Source organism: Littorina saxatilis, linkage group LG2 (assembly GCF_037325665.1).
Source record: "Littorina saxatilis isolate snail1 linkage group LG2, US_GU_Lsax_2.0, whole genome shotgun sequence".
Classification (NCBI taxonomy): Eukaryota; Metazoa; Mollusca; class Gastropoda; order Littorinimorpha; family Littorinidae; genus Littorina; species Littorina saxatilis.
Genome location: NC_090246.1, coordinates 96,898,825 through 96,918,657, shown reverse-complemented (window position 1 = coordinate 96,918,657; position 19,833 = coordinate 96,898,825). Strand labels below are relative to the sequence as shown.

The 19,833-nt window shown below is 40.8% G+C and overlaps 1 protein-coding gene across 2 annotated transcripts in view; it reads left to right on the top strand.

Annotated features, from left to right (window-relative positions):
- Positions 1-760: 760 nt before the first annotated feature.
- Positions 761-19,833, top strand: part of LOC138960257 (protein phosphatase 3 catalytic subunit alpha-like) — a 31,441-nt gene continuing 12,368 nt past the window's right edge. The window contains exons 1-10 of one of the 2 annotated variants that reach the window (XM_070332069.1): positions 761-1,150; positions 7,606-7,806; positions 8,112-8,236; positions 8,851-8,962; positions 9,116-9,261; positions 9,389-9,528; positions 9,950-10,027; positions 10,358-10,452; positions 12,649-12,774; positions 13,007-13,084. In XM_070332069.1, coding sequence (XP_070188170.1) covers positions 1,096-1,150; positions 7,606-7,806; positions 8,112-8,236; positions 8,851-8,962; positions 9,116-9,261; positions 9,389-9,528; positions 9,950-10,027; positions 10,358-10,452; positions 12,649-12,774; positions 13,007-13,084 — 1,156 coding nt within the window. In that variant the 5' untranslated portion in view covers positions 761-1,095. The remainder of the gene's footprint in view (positions 1,151-7,605; positions 7,807-8,111; positions 8,237-8,850; positions 8,963-9,115; positions 9,262-9,388; positions 9,529-9,949; positions 10,028-10,357; positions 10,453-12,648; positions 12,775-13,006; positions 13,085-19,833) is intronic. The other variant, XM_070332070.1, reaches the window with a different exon arrangement.

The window sequence follows — 19,833 nt, the reverse complement described above, 5'->3', positions numbered from 1 at the left end:
AGTAGGCCTATTCTCTATGTACTCCCCAGAAAACAGCAACATAAACACATAAACACGAACTAGTAGTTTCGACTGACTTTCGTCACTCATCAGCAAAAACTGGCAAAGACAATAAGCTAACAAGAAGAGTAGACACAGAAAGAAAGTTAAGAAAATGAGGACTGACTGAGAATACAGACAGTATTTTTAAAGTGTAAAGTGAGTGTCATTTCCTTTAGAACACTTTAGACAGAAATTAATGGCAAATGGCTCTCTGTCAAGTAAAAGCCTGTGTGAATGACTTGTCCCCGGTTGATCAGTACCGGCCTACCGGATATGGACGAAGCGGCAAAATGATCAACTGAAAGTCACTTCAGTTCAGCTCTCTCTTTTTCTGTTTACTTTTTGTTTCCTTCAATCCCCTCGCCCCCCCCCCCCCCCCCCCCCCCCCCCCCCCCCCCCACACACACACACACACACACATACACACACTGAGACACTGATCCATACTGTGTACTGACACGGCCGTGTCTGTTCAAGTTCGAGGGGAAGGGCCGCGACCACCGAGTGAACTATTTCCCCCTGACCTCATTGATAAATGTAGTCCAGTTATTTAATGTTTTCCAGTTTGCCGGCAGTTTCTACATTTATCATTGAACGGTTTAATTATCTTTTTTTTGGTACTTTTCACAGACACTGTCAGTGTTCGCTGAGAAACACAGTTCCGCCAAACAAGTGGCTGGTTGGTCACTGGGTGTGCGCTGGTTCTGTCCGCCCAACTCGCTCAGTGATTTTTCTTCAGCTGTACATCCGGCATCTTGTTTAGGAAGGAAAAGTTGCATTAGAGACCTGAAACATAATCTTTTCTGGATGTCTAGGCTTTACTGAGTCAGCGACTTGCCTGTGCAGCTCGATTGACGGCTGGCTTGTGTGAATCCCACGGCAATAGAAAGTTGCGCAAAACGGTGCGCAGTAAACGTTAACTCTATGCAAATGTTGTGTTGTGATCGCCATCTTGAAGCTGTGCCAGGGAGATAAGTAGGGGGTGATCGAAGGAAAATCGTGCTAATTCCGTGCCATCGACGGCACTGCTTTTGATATTTCATGAGCACGTAAATGAAGATGGCCACCACGGATAATAAACTCTCAACGACCGAAAGGGTCATCAAAAGTAAGTAAAGCATCCTTGAAGGGGGCTCGAAGCCATCTTTCAACCGCCATATCGGCCATTAACATTAGCATCGATCGCACCGTACACAGCCCTCTATGTCTCCTGTATTTTAGCGATTGCAGTTCTGGCTGACTTGTAGATGTTTTTAGAATCTATTCTTTCTGTTTCGATGTTCCATTCGCGATTTTATTGTATTCTGAGCTCTAGAGACTCGCACCAATATCCAAGGATGCCTCTGTTTACATTCGAAACAACCCTGTCGGCAAGCTAATTTCACCGCCGATTCCTTTTCTATTTTCACTTTGATTATAGATTGCATCGTGTTTGTGGTGTCTGTAATATCTTTTCTGTTCTTATTTTCGTGTAGAATGCACAAAAATGATCTCCTTAGCTAATGTACATTCTAAGAGGGTTGGGCTTGTTGTGTTAGCAGCCACCATACTTGGAGATATGACTGCAGCTGTGAAGCATTCTGCTTGCAGGTTCGACCTAGATTTTGCGGACCTCTCCTGCAGTGTTTGGAATTCATGGCCTTATTAATGCGTCATTCGTCTAATTTGCTGAGAATCATTTTGTTTGATTTGTTGGCATGCGTTATTACATTTCCAAACACAAATTGCTATTTGGCCAACATCGCACTTGTGCCAGTTGTGGATCGTTTTGGTTCTTTTGGAAACTGCAACGTTTTTTTGTTGGGGGGGGGGGGGGGGGGGGGGGGTGTACGTTTGCAGGCAATGTACTCTTTGGACAGATGTCCATACATAATGTTTGGTTTCTCTCTGGCAAAATCATATGGAGACTTTTCAGACAGATACAAAGCTGAGAAAGAATAATTATGGATTACATTTGCATCATTCAAAGTGAAGATAGATTCATCCGGGTAAAGGCAGTCCTTAATTGAGCCTGAAATCTGACTTACCGAAAACTTAGTGCTAAAGCTTCGTGCGGCCGGTCGCGTAGTCGACTTTGCCAAATTAAGTACATGATTTTCCAAATTATTAGACCGAGTTAAAAGCACCTGTTGGCATGCAGATAACTAAGATTCTGCTAAGCCTAAAGCAGCGGGCAGACACTTGCTACGCAGGTGGCCACACTTCTGTTAGGCTTATGAATCTCTTTACAGCGCCCTGCACGTGGGCTTACAATAAAAGCGCAGACTTCGGGCAAGTTCTATTGCTTATGCGAAATTGTAATTCGGTGTTGAGGGTTTGAACAATCAGAAGAGGCGAAGCGGTGACACCCTCTGCTATTGTTAGCTGCAGCAAGGCACATGATGGCAGACTTCGATTTGGTTTTCTTCCTCACAATTTTGCTAACTTATTAACTTTTTCAGATTTCATGAACATGATCAAGCACTCTGGACCACATCATTCATTCTAGTTTTTTTAATTCTTCAAGAATAAGTATGCATACACTGTATAATAGCTGTCTATTCTGTGAAATTTTGTATGTTGTGCAGAGCCAAGATGAACCCCATTATGAAAAATGTTTTACGCGTGTGGCCACTCTTGCACAATGTGGTAGAATCTCGCACAATGTGGCAGAATCTTGCACAATGAAAAATTTCACAGGGCGATGACTCGATCATCGATGAGTTTCCATCAAAAATACTGTAGAGTCTTACTCCTGTGTTAGTCACTGAGTCAGATGATTGTGCCAGATTTCCATCAATATGGATATGTATGTATGTGACATGGAATTCTGTGCTCTTGTCTGGCCAGTAGTTCTGTCAGGGGAGTTTGTGGGTGAGCAGGTTTGCAAAAGCTGCGGGATTGTCATCCTGTCCCAGTTTTCATAGGTACTGGTCTGACTGGCCACACAGGCTAGTTTTTAATTTCAGCAGGAAGGTGATACTGAACAATACAACTGTTTAACAATGATAGATTCGGTTGGCAATAGCTCTCCATTTTCTTAGAGATAGTTTTCTATGCAGGGGGGGGTTGTCACAAATACAATGTCATTGTCAGTAGAACTAGAAAAGGGACTGAAGATTACAAAAAAACTAAAGCCTTTTTAAACTGGGTCTGAAGGAGACGGACTTGAAGTGGGTGACACTGACAGCTGTCTTTGTCATTGATTGAGCAGCTGGCCACTTTAGGTGAACAGTGTTAAATGCGTCTCACATGGGGGGGGGGGGGGGGGGGGGGGGGGGGGGGTGCTTTGGATGATACTGGTAGTGCCTGATATAGATGGCAGGAGACTCTGAGATAGAACTGTCATTTTGTATCATGTGTAGTTGTAGAATACAGTAGATTGTTCACTTTCCCATTACACGTAGTTAATAATAAAAATTAAGTAGAAGTGCAACACCAAGGCACTACATACCCCTAGCGAAGGACAAATCTCTCTCACACACACACTCGGTCACACACACACATCATCCATGCACACAGTGCACACATGCACATGTCAGACAGACACCCACACACCCTTACAAGTTACATAAACACACACACACATACTCTCTCTCTCTCTCTCTCTCTCATACACACACACATGCACACACTCACAGATCTATAGACAGACTCACACTCAGATATAGGCTACACTCTCTCTTGTTCTCTCCCGCTCTCTTTCTCTCTCTCACACGCGTGTGTGTGTGTGTACAGAAACATGCAAACACACGCACGCAACGCGCAAGAAAAAAGCCCCAGAGAGGGGATGGCGTCACGATGCATTGACGTAAAAACATCGTGACGTTGTTTACTTGCTCGAGCATAATTGCTGTAGTCTCGGAAACTCTACCCCAACAAAGCGGCCCTGGGTGGCGTTGGATCAAAAATTGAAAAATTGGAGAGCACCCACTGTATTTAAGTTGGTATGTTCCCAATTTTTCGTGAACTTCCATACCCAACTGTAGCCTGAGTTGGGGCACAAATATTCCTTCTTTATCATGCATTATCGACATGAACGTTTCTTAAGTCGATTACAGTACTAAATTACAGTATAGTGCGATACCTCCAGCTTGGCTGGGATAAATCATTTTTCTACAATGCAATCCGTAAGTACGTGAGTGCGACCACACAACTTCACAAGGCATACTAATGTATAATTCTTTGCAGTCAACCAATAGTAATACTCAGGGTATAGATGATTATGAACATAGTATTGCAGTTGACTTCCACCATACATCTTGGTCTTTGGGGTCCAAAGAATCAGACCACAATATAATACACATTTTCAGGTATAGTGAGGGGGAGTGGGTGGTCCATTGCCAAACAAAATAACATGTCAAAACTGGTTTAGGCCCCCCCAAAAATTGTCTGTTTCTGGTAACATGGCTAAAAAAAATAGGGTAGGTAGGTAGGGATTTTTTTTTTTTTTTCCCCAAATGTAGACCAATAAAACTAACCTTACAAATCGCGCAAAGAGACTGGATTCACTATACGTAGAGACAAGACACTCAACACATTTACAAATCTGTGACAAAGACTGAAAGAGTATACCGGCACGGTTGGCCTAGTGGTAAGGCGTCCGCCCGGTGATCGGGAGGTCGTGGGTTCAAACCCCGGCCGGGTCATACCTAAGACTTTAAAATTGGCAATCTAGTGGCTGCTCCGCCTGGCGTCTGGCATTATGGGGCAGGGCCTCAGATCCACATCGGACATATGAGGATATTTTTTTCAAATGTCCTATACATTTTTCATGCAGGAGGACAAATGTCCTATTGTTTTTGTCACAAAGTGGTCAATGTCCGATTATTCTATCATTTGATCCGGACATCGTCAGTACTTCTCAATTTACAGTAGTTTGAATGATAAGTTTATCGATGTATTGCGAAGCGATGTGTAGCAGACGAAATTAGACACTTTGTGCCTCTAGTACCAAAGAGTTTCCAAGGCTCGCAACTCGGAATGCTCGAAGCCAGTTGAGAGTTGCCTCCCTTCGCGCTTTCCCCGAAAATAAACGAAAACTGATCCCAGAAAAGGGACAGAAGAAGTTACACTTCAAGTCCCTTCCCTCATCATCTGTCAGTAGCACGGAAACTGAGCTTCCTCCAGCCCCAGAGCAGTTAGAGCCCGATCGCCCAGGTGAGAATGTCACCGCCCTGATATGGCCCTTCGTGGTCGGCTGGGCGTTAAGCAAACATGAAACAAACAAAATGTCGATCGCGATAGTCAAACATCGGAGCCGAAGAAAGCTGGGCTGGGCTGTCATTCCCGTGGGTGTCGCATGACCCAGAGAGGAAACTTATGTTTTGCACCTCATGTCAGCACACAGGGAAATCCAACACTTTTACCGTTGGCTGTTCGAACTTTCGCAAATCGGCCCTTACCGATCATCAAGTCACAGTGGGTGGTGAAGGTTGTTGAAAAGTGGACATCCACGAGGAAGCGAATGCTCTTCAGCAAAAGAAAAGAACCAGCACAGTAGTTGAAGTTCAGAGACAGAAACACTGCACTGACTCGATGTAATTTATTTTATATTTTCTGTTACCTTTTTGCCAAGAAAAGTATTTTTGTTCTTTTACCCTCGTGCCAAGAAACTAGTCAAGTTTTATTATATTTACGTTTTGTTACGGGAAAAAAAATGTCCTATTGATTTGTTTTTGTTCAGGACAAATGTCCTATCACGTTTACATTGGCCAGGACATTTGTCCTATACTACCTCTCATGGATGTGAGGCCCTGATGGGGTTAGTGCTAGGACTGGTTGGTCCGGTGTCAGAATAATGTGACTGGGTGAGACATGAAGCCTGTGCTGCGACTTCTGTCTTGTGTGTGGCGCACGTTATATGTCAAAGCAGCACCGCCCTGATATGGCCCTTCGTGGTCGGCTGGGCGTTAAGCAAACAAACAATCAGTATGACATGTTTTTCTTTGTTTACCTGGTCTGATATTTCCATGATGAAACAGAAAAGAAGACTTGAGACATCTTACATCTTGAGCTTGGACAAATGGGAAAATTTTTTGAGTTTGGAAAAAAAAAGTTTAGGGTCGGCGCCGAAATTTAGGGTCGGTCGGGTGACCAGAAACAGACAATTTTTTTTTTTGGTCTTATTGTTCGGGGTATACAGCAAACTTCAAATTTTATACTATCCCAACCCCCACCTGTTATTCCCGCCCTAAGAGGACAAAAGGTGGGTTGAACCTGGGATGAAAGTCCAAATATTATGACTGTGTCACGTGTGTGTGGTTTATGCAAAGACAATTTTAGAATGTAAATATAAGCCACAACCGCGACCCTGCCCTTGACTTGCACCCCCCCCCCCCCCCCCCTGCAATCATGCTGCATTTCAACAATTCACATCAATACTTCTTAGGGTTACAACATCACATTTTCCATGTCTGACAAAGAATTCTCTCCCCTAAGCTAATCGAGAAACATGATTTTCCTTACTATAATTAGTAACATATTGTGCATGGTCGTTTTGGTGAGAAGGAATGTAAAATCAACATCTGGAGAACATTGCAGTTTGAGGAGCAGAGCGTGCTTCGGTTTGCACCAAATGTATCGATTTGCCTGGTGAGGTTGATGTGTGATGCTGCAAATTAACGATACACGATTTGGAAGTTTCAAGTTTGATTAGGCATGAAATTAAAAAAAGAGGTCGGTCCTGGTACACCGGTCTCGTTCTTCTTCATGTGGTGTTACACCAACAATAAACGAGTAAAAAAAATCTACACAAGCTGTAACCCGAAAACAATAGACCAGTATTGAGAGAGAAAAAGGATAAGAAACAGTTCTTTTTTTGTCGGCATGGGATGCGTTACGTTTTATTTATTTTGTAGGGTCCAAGCATGAATTTTGCGATGTACTCCTGTAATGGAACGCAATATGGTGGGATTCCCCTGGAGTTAGTTGTAGGAGAAGAGTCCAGATGTGGTGGTTAGAGCTGCATGATTTGGTCATCTTGCTGCATTTATGAGTTGTGCATAGATTTAGGTTGTTCGCTTTCTCATTTAATAGTGGTTTCGTTCGTTGCACTTACAGCCAATTCATTCTCAGGGTACAAGAGGATCGTTATCAGGCAACATTCTTGAAGACGGTTAACTGAACTCCAAAGGAGATGATGAATTTTCTCTATAAATTTGCAAGAAAACTTACAGCATTAAGTATCCAATCAAGTTAACTGAGAGGGGGTACAGAAAAACAGTTTGTGAAATAGTTATTGTACACCTGCAAGCCATTCTCTACACAGAGAATATCTATGATCCCTAAAAGTAAAACTAAACCGGTCACTAGATACGTACCCAATGCTTAAGAAAAAGTTATCATACAACGATATGGTTGGTTGCTTTTTACCATTGAAATCTCAGCGGGTCTGTTTGATGAGTTGACGATGCACATGTACCGGTACATGATTGTTGTTGTAACCAAAGAATAAGTAGTAATACTAGTATGCTCAAGTGCATGGTCTAATGGTAAATGCACAGAAGTTTATCCAAACACATAGAAATGTGAACGTTCATTTACTGATCTGTGCAGTGTTCTGATGAATGTTCTGTTGTTTAGGTGTGCCGTTCCCACCCAGCCATAGGGTCACAATGAGCGAAGCTTTCGATGCCAAAGGCAAACCAAGACCTGACGTTCTGAAACAGCACTTCATCCTGGAAGGACGGGTGACTGAGGATGTAGGCTTACGACTCATCAACGAAGGAGCTGCGCTCTTACGGCAAGAAAAGACAATGATTGACATTGAAGCACCTGTCACAGGTGAGTTTAGGCTTAAATGCTTTAGAAGAATTTAAAGTATGTTTCTTGTAATGTATGTGTCGTGCAATAAAAAATGTTCTTGATTTGTAGTATTTTTAATGTACAAAAAAAATCTAAAATGGATCTACAGTCTCTCACTCTCAGGTTGTTGTGCAAAATACTACAAAGCCTTAAATCTTTTGTCAGATTTTTGTTTGTAAGCTTAGAAGTTAGAAACCTTCAGACAGACTAAATAAGGTTATGACTCAGAAATCTTCCTGTCTTTATCAGTGAGGGATTATGAGAATTCTTGTTGTCCTTTTCAGTGTGTGGAGACATCCACGGTCAGTTTTATGACCTCATGAAGCTGTTTGAGGTGGGTGGCCCCCCTTCATCAACACGATACCTCTTCTTGGGCGACTATGTAGACAGAGGATACTTTAGCATAGAGGTGAGTTCTCAGTTGTGCTTTTTAGCGGTGCTTAACTTGGTTTACCTGCATTCGAAAGCGTTTACCTGCATTGGTCAGGGTTCATCTTAGTTTTAAAAACGACGTAATTATAACTGATAAGATGCTATTATTGGCGTTGCTTTAGATAGTACAAGTAGCTAATCGTAGATAATACGTTTATATTTAGCTACAATGAGAGCTTTTTAAAACCATTTTAGAAACAAAGCTAAAGATACACGCTTCCATTAAAAGATGTTCAGAAAGTCAAATTGTTGCTTCACAGTAGAATTTGTTGCTATATATGTAGACTTGCAAACTCAGCAAAATTATTGTTTTTTTAGAAAATAATATGACACATACTTTATTCTGCAAAATCGGTTAAAAAATTTGAGTGAGCTACATTTCTATGTTGAAGGGCGCCCCCATTCTGAGAAGAATTTGTTATTCTGCTGTTAAATTTCATAGAACTTACTGTTGCCTGGTGTCAATGTTGAATCTTTGCAGTTGTTTCCACACAGGTTTCTGTTAGGCTGTTTAGAATTATTATTCAGTGGACGCTCGCTCATCTTTTAATTTATAAAAATGTCCTGATTTTCTGCTCGTTCTTTTTCCAGTGTGTCCTGTACTTGTGGGCGTTGAAAATCTTGTATCCAACAACTTTCTTCCTTTTACGAGGCAACCATGAATGTAGGCATCTAACAGAGTACTTCACATTCAAGCAAGAGTGTAAGTTCATCTTTACCCTCTCTCTTTCTCATGATGTTGTTAGTGCTGTCTCTGTTTGGCCAATTGTGTTGTGACAGCCTGTTTAGTTGATTTCATAACTTTTTAGTATGAAGCAGATTTTCTTTCAGTGCCATGTTCTTTGTCTTTTTTCAGGTAAAATCAAGTACACAGAGAGAGTGTATGATGCTTGCATGGATGCATTTGACTGCCTGCCCCTCGCAGCTTTAATGAATCAGCAGTTCCTGTGTGTGCACGGAGGGCTTTCACCAGAAATTCACACCCTGGATGATGTTCGAAAGGTGTGTTCACTACTGTCGTTTTGCCTTCCTGAAAAATTCAGTATAAGGAGAACTAATACAGTAATAGGGTTTCCAAAAATGTTTCAGAACTGTTTCAGTAATGCTTGTATGTATTTTTTGTTTCCAGTTGGACCGCTTCAAGGAGCCTCCTGCATTTGGTCCCATGTGTGACTTGTTATGGTCAGATCCCCTGGAGGACTTCGGAAACGAAAAATCATCAGAACACTTCACGCACAACACAGTTCGGGGTTGCTCATACTTTTACAGGTATGACTGTTACTCAACAAGTATATGTGTTTATGTGTCAAAGATTAAGCAAATTAAGCTGTAAAGGCAAATAGCACACAAGATACAATACAAATAATAATGATGAGCGTAAAAAGAAATATATATATAAAAAGGGTTTATTTCTGATAACACGGGCAAACGAATTGGGGTCCAGGAAATTATTATGGGTTGATCGAGGTTTTAGAAACATTGACTTTTTTCTTGGCCTTATAGGGGTGGATCGCCCAGGTCATACACTTCATTTCATTGTGCTTAGCAGTGTAGCCTCTGATGCATGACAAATGTAAGTCTTCTTCACCGTTGTTCGTTTTTTTGTAATAAGTGATTGGATTTATGCTAGGAGTGTATTACTGTCTGAGATACTTTGGAAACAAATAATTGCATTTTGTTACTTTTGCAGCTATGCAGCATGTTGTGACTTCTTGCAACAGAACAACCTGTTGTCCATAATCAGGGCGCATGAAGCACAGGATGCTGGGTAAGATAATTTCTAATGCTATTTATTTAACTTATTCATTTTAGTTTTGTTTTTACTGTCTTGTGCCCTAGTGCCATATAACGAGCAAAAATCTCTTATTTCCTGCTGAAAACAACTTTCCAGAACTCTGAGTCTGGGTATGCTTTTCAATCCTGATCATACTTCTCTTGACATTTGTCGCTACCACAGGGTTCTTTAGTATAACTTATCAGGTGTATATATACAGCAAATAAATTATGTTAGAAAGCGACCTGAAGGATAGACATGCTAATCAGGAACATGAGTTATAGGCTGATACTGAATACTAATTTGTACTGTTCTTCCCCACAGATACCGCATGTACAGAAAAAGTCAGACAACAGGTTTCCCATCGCTGATAACGATATTTTCAGCGCCAAACTACTTGGATGTGTATAATAATAAAGGTAAGCAAGCGTTTAGTTTTTGTTTTGTTTGAAAACGTAGTTAAACAAACAGTAAGGCATCATCATTTTTCGTTGCCTTGCCCATTTGTTTGACCTTGAATTTGAGTAATGTCTTTTGCTGAAGTACTAGCGCAATCTTGTTCTGCGCATCAAATACTGTTGAAAATGCTATGTTTTGTGGTGCTTGAAGTTTTGATGCCTTTTGAGAGAAAAGAGGTATAACCAGTAGAAGCTGAAATTCTTGCTCCAAATATACTCATAGGAAAAAGTTAGAGACCACTTACGCAAACAAACACAGCTTCCAAACCACCAAACAAAATTGAATCAAATTTATAACATGTTTAATTCATTATCTCTGCGATCCTTTTCCAAAATATGGTGACATTTCATTCACGCATTACGTGTCAACAAGCTCTGAAACAACATGTAATGGGGGTCGAAAACAAAATTTGCAAGTTCCGAACAGTTCAGTAATGGGTGTGTCCGCCGCGTTTTGCGATGCCTTCTGCAGTCCTGTTCCGCATCGAGTTTACCAGCTTCCTGCAGAAGGCCTGAGGAATGGCCTGCCATTCGATTTGCAGGAACTGAAGCAGTTGCTGCCGATTCCTTGGGGGTGGGTGGTTGTTCCTCACTCGCCTGTCCAGCTCATCCCACAGGTGCTCTTGAAATCAGGGCTGCAGGCCGGCCAGTTCATCCTGGTGACACCAGCCTGCTGGATGAAGTTGTTGACCAGCCTCGCTCTGTGAGGTGTCGCGTTATCGTCCTGGAACACAGCCTGCACACCAATCTGGTGTAGAGCGGGTAGAACCAAAGGGGCGACAATCTCATCTCTGTAGCGCTGGCCCGTCAGGTTGCCAACAATGTGGTAGAGGGGGGTTCTGTGTCGAAAACTGAAGGCCCCCCACACCATGATGGATCCCCCGCCGAAGGCCATCCCCTCCTGCACCAGACCGTTGTTGTACCGCTCACCCTGACGCCTCCACACACGAGCCCGACCGTCATGATGGTGCAGATTAAAGCGGGACTCATCGCTGAACAGCACATCGGCCCATTGCTGGCGTGTCCACCTGGCATGGTTGTGACAGAACGCCAAACGAGCCTGGCGATGAGCTGCTGTCAGTCGTGGCCGTACAGCTGGACGACGTGATCGCAGGCCAACTTCGTGCAGGCGTTTGCGGATGGTTTTCGTGCTGACGTTGGTGTTTGTTGCCACCCTCAGCTGGCCCCTGATGATGTTTGCAGTGGTGCCTCGCTGCTGCAGAGCTTGTCTTCTGATGAAGCGATCTTCACGCTGTGTTGTCTTCTTAGGCCGTCCTGACCTGGGCCTCTCCAGAACGCTGTTGGTGGCCTGGAACTTCTGATGCAGCCTGACCACGACAGAATGGGACACTCCAAGTCGTCTGCCCACTTCTCGCTTGCTTACGCCGTCTTGCAGCCATCCGATGGCCCGGGCTTTGTTGAAGGTGGTCACCTTTCATCTGGGAGGCATAGTGAGAAGATGGTGGCTAGCGGAAAATCGCGGGGCTATAAAGCCTAACTGGTGACAACAGTTCACTCTCAACACATCCTCCCTGCACGTGCATAACGAATTTTTCATCTTTCCCGCCCAGGCTTGCCCACGCGCCAGCGTAAAAATGGTCCACTTTTTGCAGTTTGGCAGTTTCTGTCTCGTGCCCTAGCCAGGCCTCCGTGGATCCCGAGCAAGTTTCCTGCTAACACAGCATTGCTCACCCACTGGTGTGTACGGCCTGACAGCCATTTGGTTTTATAAACTTAGGAACAAGGAGTTTGGCACAGATGAAGTCAGCTGGTTTTTTCAAGGGCGGTCCCTAACTTTTGCCGTTCAGTATACATAGCCAGTGTCGCTGGTGGTGCCCAATAGCTTCCAGGTATTGCCTGTAAGTCCATTGTTCACCGGTGGACAAAATTCGAGGAAAAGAACTGCAAGGCGTGAGAAATATAGTGTTCCAGGTTAAATCCATTAGGAAACTACCTGTATCTAGTTTGAAGCTGGAACACTCATTTCATTCACTTGCTGTCGGCCCTTCTCTGGCACTTTTTGATTTGCTATCAAGCACCATGACTTGGAGTAGGACAAAGAACTTAAAGAAAGTATTTCTATTTTAATTTTGTGGCTATGGTTTTGTATTTCTTTTGTTGTTCTGTTTTCCTACTATATGGTTGTATGTGTTCCAGCTGCTATCCTGAAATATGAAAACAACGTGATGAACATCCGGCAGTTCAACTGCTCTCCACATCCGTACTGGCTGCCAAACTTCATGGACGTCTTCACGTGGTCCTTGCCGTTTGTGGGGGAGAAAGGTCAGTTGTTCTTTGTAAAGCTGTCTCTTTCTTTCTTTCACTCATTAGTCCCTACTGGCATGCAAACTTTAAACATTAGATGAATACTCCAAATGGTTTTGGAGGGAACCCAATGATTTTAACCGGTTTAGACAAGTTTTGTTTTTAAAAAAAACACCCTCACAAAACAAAGCAGTGACTCGTTTAGTATCATGAACTGATGTGACCATGCTTTCTTGTGTGTTTTTCACAGTGACGGAAATGTTGGTCAACATTCTCAACATTTGCTCTGATGATGAACTCGTCTCCGAGGGTGATGATTCATTTGAAGGTAAGCTTTCTAGTTCTCATCATGTCTTCTCAACTGTTTTTTATGTTAAATTTGTTTTAAATTTGTTTCAAATTAATTATTTTGTTTGACTTTGTATAATAGCAGGCTGGGCTATATTCAAAGGTATTACTATTAGGTAGTGTTTTATGGTCATGAGCTCAAGAAAACCACATTCATTCATGGTTTCCCTTTTTTATGCTACTATGCAGTTTTCTCTTAGAAGGTAGTTCTCTTAGAAGATAGACCATTCTGTACCTAAGTGTGCATTTGTTCATTTTCTGGTGATTTTGCCTTGAAATGCAGAAGCGTTGGATAAACAGATTTCTTCTCTTCTTTTTTTTTTATACTTTTTATTCACTTTCTGATGAATAACACTTGCCTGCATATTGAATGTGGGTAGCTTTTGTACTATTCAGATAGCAGTTTATATTTGTTTATGCTGTAGGTTTTGGAAGGCATTACCGTTTTGAATAGATAGGAAACATTTATGGTTTCAGTCAAATGCTTTGCAGCATTTTAGTTGCTTTGTCATTCAGTGATGGTTAATAATTTTTAAACAGTACTCTTACAGTACTCTCACAGATAGTGCTACTTTTTTCTCATGGTTTTGAAGGAATGTTACGTTGAACATTGATTAAAGTTTTATTGTATTTCTCTTTGCCGCCATGTTTTCAGTTTCAGAGTACTAGTGTTGTGGATATGAGTATTGTTTTTGTTGTGTACCTTGCGAGGCACAAAATTGACTAATGTTTTGCCTATTTTTCTCAACCAAGCTGCTGAAGGTATTGATGCTATTTATTTTTCCTTTAGAACAGTTCTACTACTAATAGACTGATACTTAGATCCTTGACCTCTTAACTGTTGTGATGTTGTCTTGGCTGCGTATCTATAATCCAACACAAAGAGCCAGATATGCTGCAGTGTGGGTTGGTAGTGTTGTTGACTTTCTTACTGTGGATATTGATAGTGTCACCTTCATGATTGGAAGCCTCACTAAAATGTATGCTCACAAGAATGTTTACTTCTACTCGGATCTTCTCACAATAATGATTTTAATTAAACGTGCTAACAGTAACAGTAACTTGAGGTTGGAGAGAGGTTGGGGAGCAAAGATGTAGTTTGTGCATTTTGTCAATTGTACAAAAGATAAATCTGATTCACAGAGCAAGTGGTTTTGGGAAACTGCTTTTAAACTTGTTTTAGGGGGGGGGGGGGGGGGGAGATCTTCCTCAAGTATATTTACACTTACACCAGTAACCTTTTCTTTGTGAATGTGAGCTTCAGGACTTGTCTGTGTAGCTGTGATGGCTATCTAGATTAACTGAATGCGCTAACAACACATGCCTGTACATAAAGACTAAAAGAGCCAGATGAAATCATTTAGTGATCTCGTTTTTCATTCTGCAAATGGTAAAATATATGTGAATGCGTCAATACTACTTTGAATATTTAGAGCGGTTCTAATTTCATTAAAGTATTTTGGCAGTATGAGAGCTCTTCGTAGAAAAGCACTTTAGTTTAAGATCAAAAATCAACACAGAAAATCCTCGCATCAGTAACAACCTGTTCGGCACTCTGTCAGGTGTGTTTTTACTATTACAGGTGGCTTATTGTATGGCTCAAATGATGATCACGGTAATAATCTTTATAATGATTTGAACAAATATCCCCCTTTTGTCTGAAGCTGCTGAAGGTATGCTAGATTTACAGCTATGCAATATTGTGCATTGCATATTAGTCCTGTAGAAACTTTAGTGTTGTGAGTGTTGTAGATTTGCCATCAGTTGATACTGGAGTACACCCACCCCCCACCCCCCCCCCCCCCCCCCCCCACCCCCTACTCCTTCCCTTTCATCCTGATTTCCATATTATTATTAAGACAATTGGCTATAATGTGCATTGGTAATATTGAAGTCGTCAATTGATGTACTCCTCTGAGTGAATATTAAGTAAAGAAGAAAAGAACTCGTCGACTTTCAGTCACCACGACAGCATTTGCAAAAAACATTAACTATTTTTTAAGTTCAGGCAGATTGACTGGAAATCAGTCATACTTCCTGCTTAGGCTTTTAAAAAAAATCAGTGTTTGGTTCCCTGACTGACCCTATTCCTCCTCTCTTGAAGGAACTTGGTTTTTAAAATTAACTTTTAATTAAGAAAAAAGGGGGAGAACCCCCTTTGGTTACCCATCTTCCGACCCTAATTTTGTTGATCATGTCATCGGAAACAAATGTTTTTTTGTCCTTAGTGATAATTTTGTAGTCCCTTTCCAGTATTGTCCTCTGTTCTTCTTACATCATCATTATTCTGTTCTTGACTCTTTCCTGTTTTCTATTTGTAACTCTTACTTATCTTACCTACACATTTATGAAGAAAGAAGATAGGGGGACATGTTGGGGCATATTGATATTCCTTGATTATCTCAATGAATTTTGCATTTGCATTACATTAAATTTGTTGGTATTCTAATTGTAGCTTTGTGAAAAGTGGACGTTGATTACTGACTTGCTGTGTTGTTTTTAGTCTTGCGCACATGCGTGTGCTATGAGTTTATGACTTGTTTTGAGCAACTACCCATATCATATGTAATTTTCATGCTTTGTACATGAATTCACACAGGTTTAAGGCTTTTCCTTTGTTTGGACTTCAAAGCATCTTGAGAAGGAATCCATGTTGTTGCTGCTGTTTTAATTATGAATAAGAAATGTTTTTAGGGGTGATAAAACCATTTCAATTGTGTGCAAATAGGTGGGAATTGGATGGGGTGGTACAAGTGGATGTGTTTTTGATATTACAGATGGATTATCATTTTATGGCTCAAATTATGATCACGGTAATAATCTTTGTCATGATTTCAACGCATATCCCTTTTTTTGTCTGGAGCAGCAGAAGGTATGATAGCTTCACAGCTGAAAAATATTGTGCATTGCATATTAGTCCTTAAACACCGAGACTACCTGAGAACCTATTTTTCTGTCTGTTGTAGTTGCCAACACCGTGTTCTATCCGATTCCAGATTTACCTCCCTACCTGTATACTATCCCATTCCCGTCTCCATTCCCATGTCATGTAAGACTGGGTTTGTCAGTATCACTTGGAACACATACGCGGAAGATCGAAACCCACATTTGTCTAGTCTCACCATAGCAGTACTTTCCATGGAGTCAACCAACTGTGTAGATTTTACAACTGGTTTATAGTCAGGCGTTTTCGTCGTCAACACTGTCCTCACAATGTCTCGTGTTAGAATGAGGAGAAACTATTCCTGATGCATGATGAATGCAATGCAGTTGTGAGCAGTAGATAGCTACCCTGTGTAAGTTTGCTAGTTACTCTCACACCCGTTCTGTTCTGTAGACACTGTTTGTATTAGTTTATTTGGTTCCAGTAATTTTTTTTAAGGAGAATTGTTGTACGATTTGAAACCATGTCCAGTACAGTGTTGATCTATTGTCTTTCTGTAGTCAAGTTTCAGAAAATCAGGGCCCGTAATCAGCCCCCGTAATCAGCCCCTTTAACATGTGTTTTGAGTTTTGACAAAAGTTGGTGTTATTCAATAGCTTTTCACGTTCAGACTGAGTTGCACTGTGCATTCATACCTTTTTAGCAGAATGTTTGAGTAAGAAAGATGATGTATGTAAAGCCGTGGTCAAAAGTTTCAGTCCTAGAATGGTTGCCTGAAAATGTAAGCTGTTGTAAAGCCATAGTCAAAAGTTTTAGACCTAGAATGGTTGCCTTAGAACATGGAACATGTAAGCTGTTGTACATGTAAAGCCATAATCAAAAATTACAGACCTAGAATGGTTGCCTTAGAACATGATAATGTAAGCTATTGTAAAGCCATAGTCAAAAGTTTCAGACCTAGAATGGTTGCCTTAGAACATGGAACATGTAAGCTGTTGTACATGTAAAGCCATAGTCAAAAATTACAGACCTAGAATGGTTGCCTTAGAACATGATAATGTAAGCTGTTGTTAAGCCATAGTCAAAAGTTTCAGACCTAGAATGGTTGCCTTAGAACATGAAAATGTAAGCTGCTGTAAAGTAAAGCCAGTCAAAAGTTTCAGACCTAGAATGGTTTCCGTAGAACATGAACATGTAAGCTGCTGTAAAGGTGGTCAGAAGTTTCAGAACTAGAATGGTTGCCTTAGAACATGAACATGTAAGCTGTTGTAAAGCCAAGGTAAAAAAAAATTACAGACCTAGAATGGTTTCTGTAGAACATGAACATTACATGTAAGCTGTTGGTCAGATTTACTACTACTACTACTACTAGTACTAGCATTTGGCATGCAGTTTTGTAAAAGGAATGTTTGTTGTTTACTATTTGTAATTTACCACTACCAGTAACAGCAAATTTATGTCTAGGGGAATGTGCAAGACATTAAATACATAAAAGTGTGTACATGTTTTAACATCTGCACTAACTCTGATTTTCTGTCAGTGTCACTGAGAGCTGGAAGGAGAGGACTTATTAATATTTATATCATTAATATTTATATCTGTTGGTTTTCTGATTACACAAAAATATAGAAAATGTCTTCCTAATATTACAAATCTCTAATTTTGTTCTTCTGCAACTATTGGTCATTTCTCTTTGTCTTCTTTCATGCATCTGGCCTGATATGCAGACGCAGATTCAAGGCTAGTTGTTTTAAATGTATACAGCTACCTCTGTGCCTATGCAGTGCTACCACTGCCAGGAAAACATAATGGTATCAAGATGGATGAGGGGAGGGGGATGTCAATTCTGGCTTAAAAATTAGAGGAGCTTTTAACAAGAGCGGAAGCAGAAAACTGATGCTCATGTTTGAATGATTTGCTTTCCAGAAGAAAACAATAACGTGCAGTTGCACTTTATACATTAAAGGATTCTGGGTATCCTGTACTGGTTTTGAACTGTACATTTGTCCTCACATGTCGATCAGCGAAAAATTCAGTTTTAAATGTATGTGTACTTGCGCACAGGGAAGGCGACACTTGTTCTAAACAGTCTCGGAAGCTGCACCATTATTGTCATTTTTCTCATGTGAGAGATTTTCTTTTCTTTCAGTGTTTGGCCTCCCTTTCGTTTTTCAGCCATTACTGACTTGACCTTGCCTAACCCGTGCCAGTGTACTGTAGGGGTTTGACGCTAATCATGATCAATTGCATTTTATATAACACCAGCGTTTCAACTGGGTGTTTTTTGTTTTTGTTTTTTAAATGTGGATGTTAATTTATAGGTAGGCACCAATGTATTTCAGGAAAAAACAAAATGCTGTAGATGTACCTCTAGACATGTTTTTCTTTTTTGCATTATGTTAACTGTTTGAAAAGATTGTTACATATCTATACCAAGCTTATTGTTATCTAGAAGTGAAATCAGTACATGTACGTGTATTCATACTTGCCAGCAGTAGAAGAAAAATCAGCAGACACTTTGTGTTTGACGTGTGCGTGTTACCAGTTATTGACATCACACAATGATTTACTGAGGAATTTATCATTGATTTCTTTTTCTTTCGTTTTCTCCAGAAATTCATTTTGAAGGCAAATGTTCTAAATCTAATAGAGTAGTTAAGCGAACATGCAAAGTTTGGTCATGCTGCGGATCTGTTGGCCTCTGGCCAGCACATGTGTGAAATTAAAAGTTTGACGTGAGAACAGGGAAATGCGTTCTAAAACTTTTCCCCTTGGCTGCTTTAGAAATTAGAAGTAAACAACCCATACCCTGCCTTGTTGTTTGATGTCAAGAACAAGATGTCCCTTGCTACCCTTTAGGCATGAGATTTCTCATATAAATTTATTCTAAAAAATGTAACTTATTAGTGACTGTCGGACATATTCTGCTATTCTCATCCAAATTCTGAAAATTTTAACTGATCAGTGACTGTTGCAGGGGTACTGCTCTTTAGTAATTTTGTTTATTATGATTAAATGGAAAAATGAGCTTTGGCCCAGTTAGAGGAAGTCTCATGCCTGCCCCTGCAGTGTGAATAATGAAAAGTAGTCTGCAAATTCATTCATGTGAGTGTCATTCATTTATATCTGTCTTTCTCTGTCTCTCTCCCTATTTCTGACTCCAGTGACTTTTTCATCCATCCATACCTGTGCGCACCTCGGGTAGAGCATGCCCTCTTGGCTTGTTTGGTTTTTAAACCATTTTTAAATTTTATGTTGCTTTTCAAGGTGATGCAGCGCTCAAGAGACTCAGTCGCACAAATAATGAGATTAGTAAGGCAAATTTGTTGCTGCACGTCCCTCAACTACACATCTGTTTACTCAACTTTTTTTGTTTGTTAAAATTTACCAAAACATCAATCGTGTGCAGTAGACTCCTTCCTGGACTAACCATGAATTTCTTGCTTTTGTTAACTCGCGTGGAATGTTTGCCGATTGGCACATTTAAAGGCTAAAAACTAGCAGACACTTGACCTTAAGAATGAAGAAAAGTAATCTGTCATTTCCATTTCAAACATTGGTGCCTGCTTTATGACTTTCATCCATCTGTAGTGTCTGAGTAGCTTGATCACTGTAATAAAAGTTATTGTATGGTCGGACTTTAACAGAACTGGCAGCTGTGCTGATCGTTATAACTTGAAAGCATAATCTCTGCTAACAGTTTGACAGATGATAGAGTTTTCTTTGTGTTACACTAATTGATCTGTTATAAAAAATTTAAAAAATTCTGAAAGAAATGTTTCAATCACTACTGCCTTTTTTCTATTCTTTTCTGGACATTAGACATGCATCTCATCCGCAAAAAA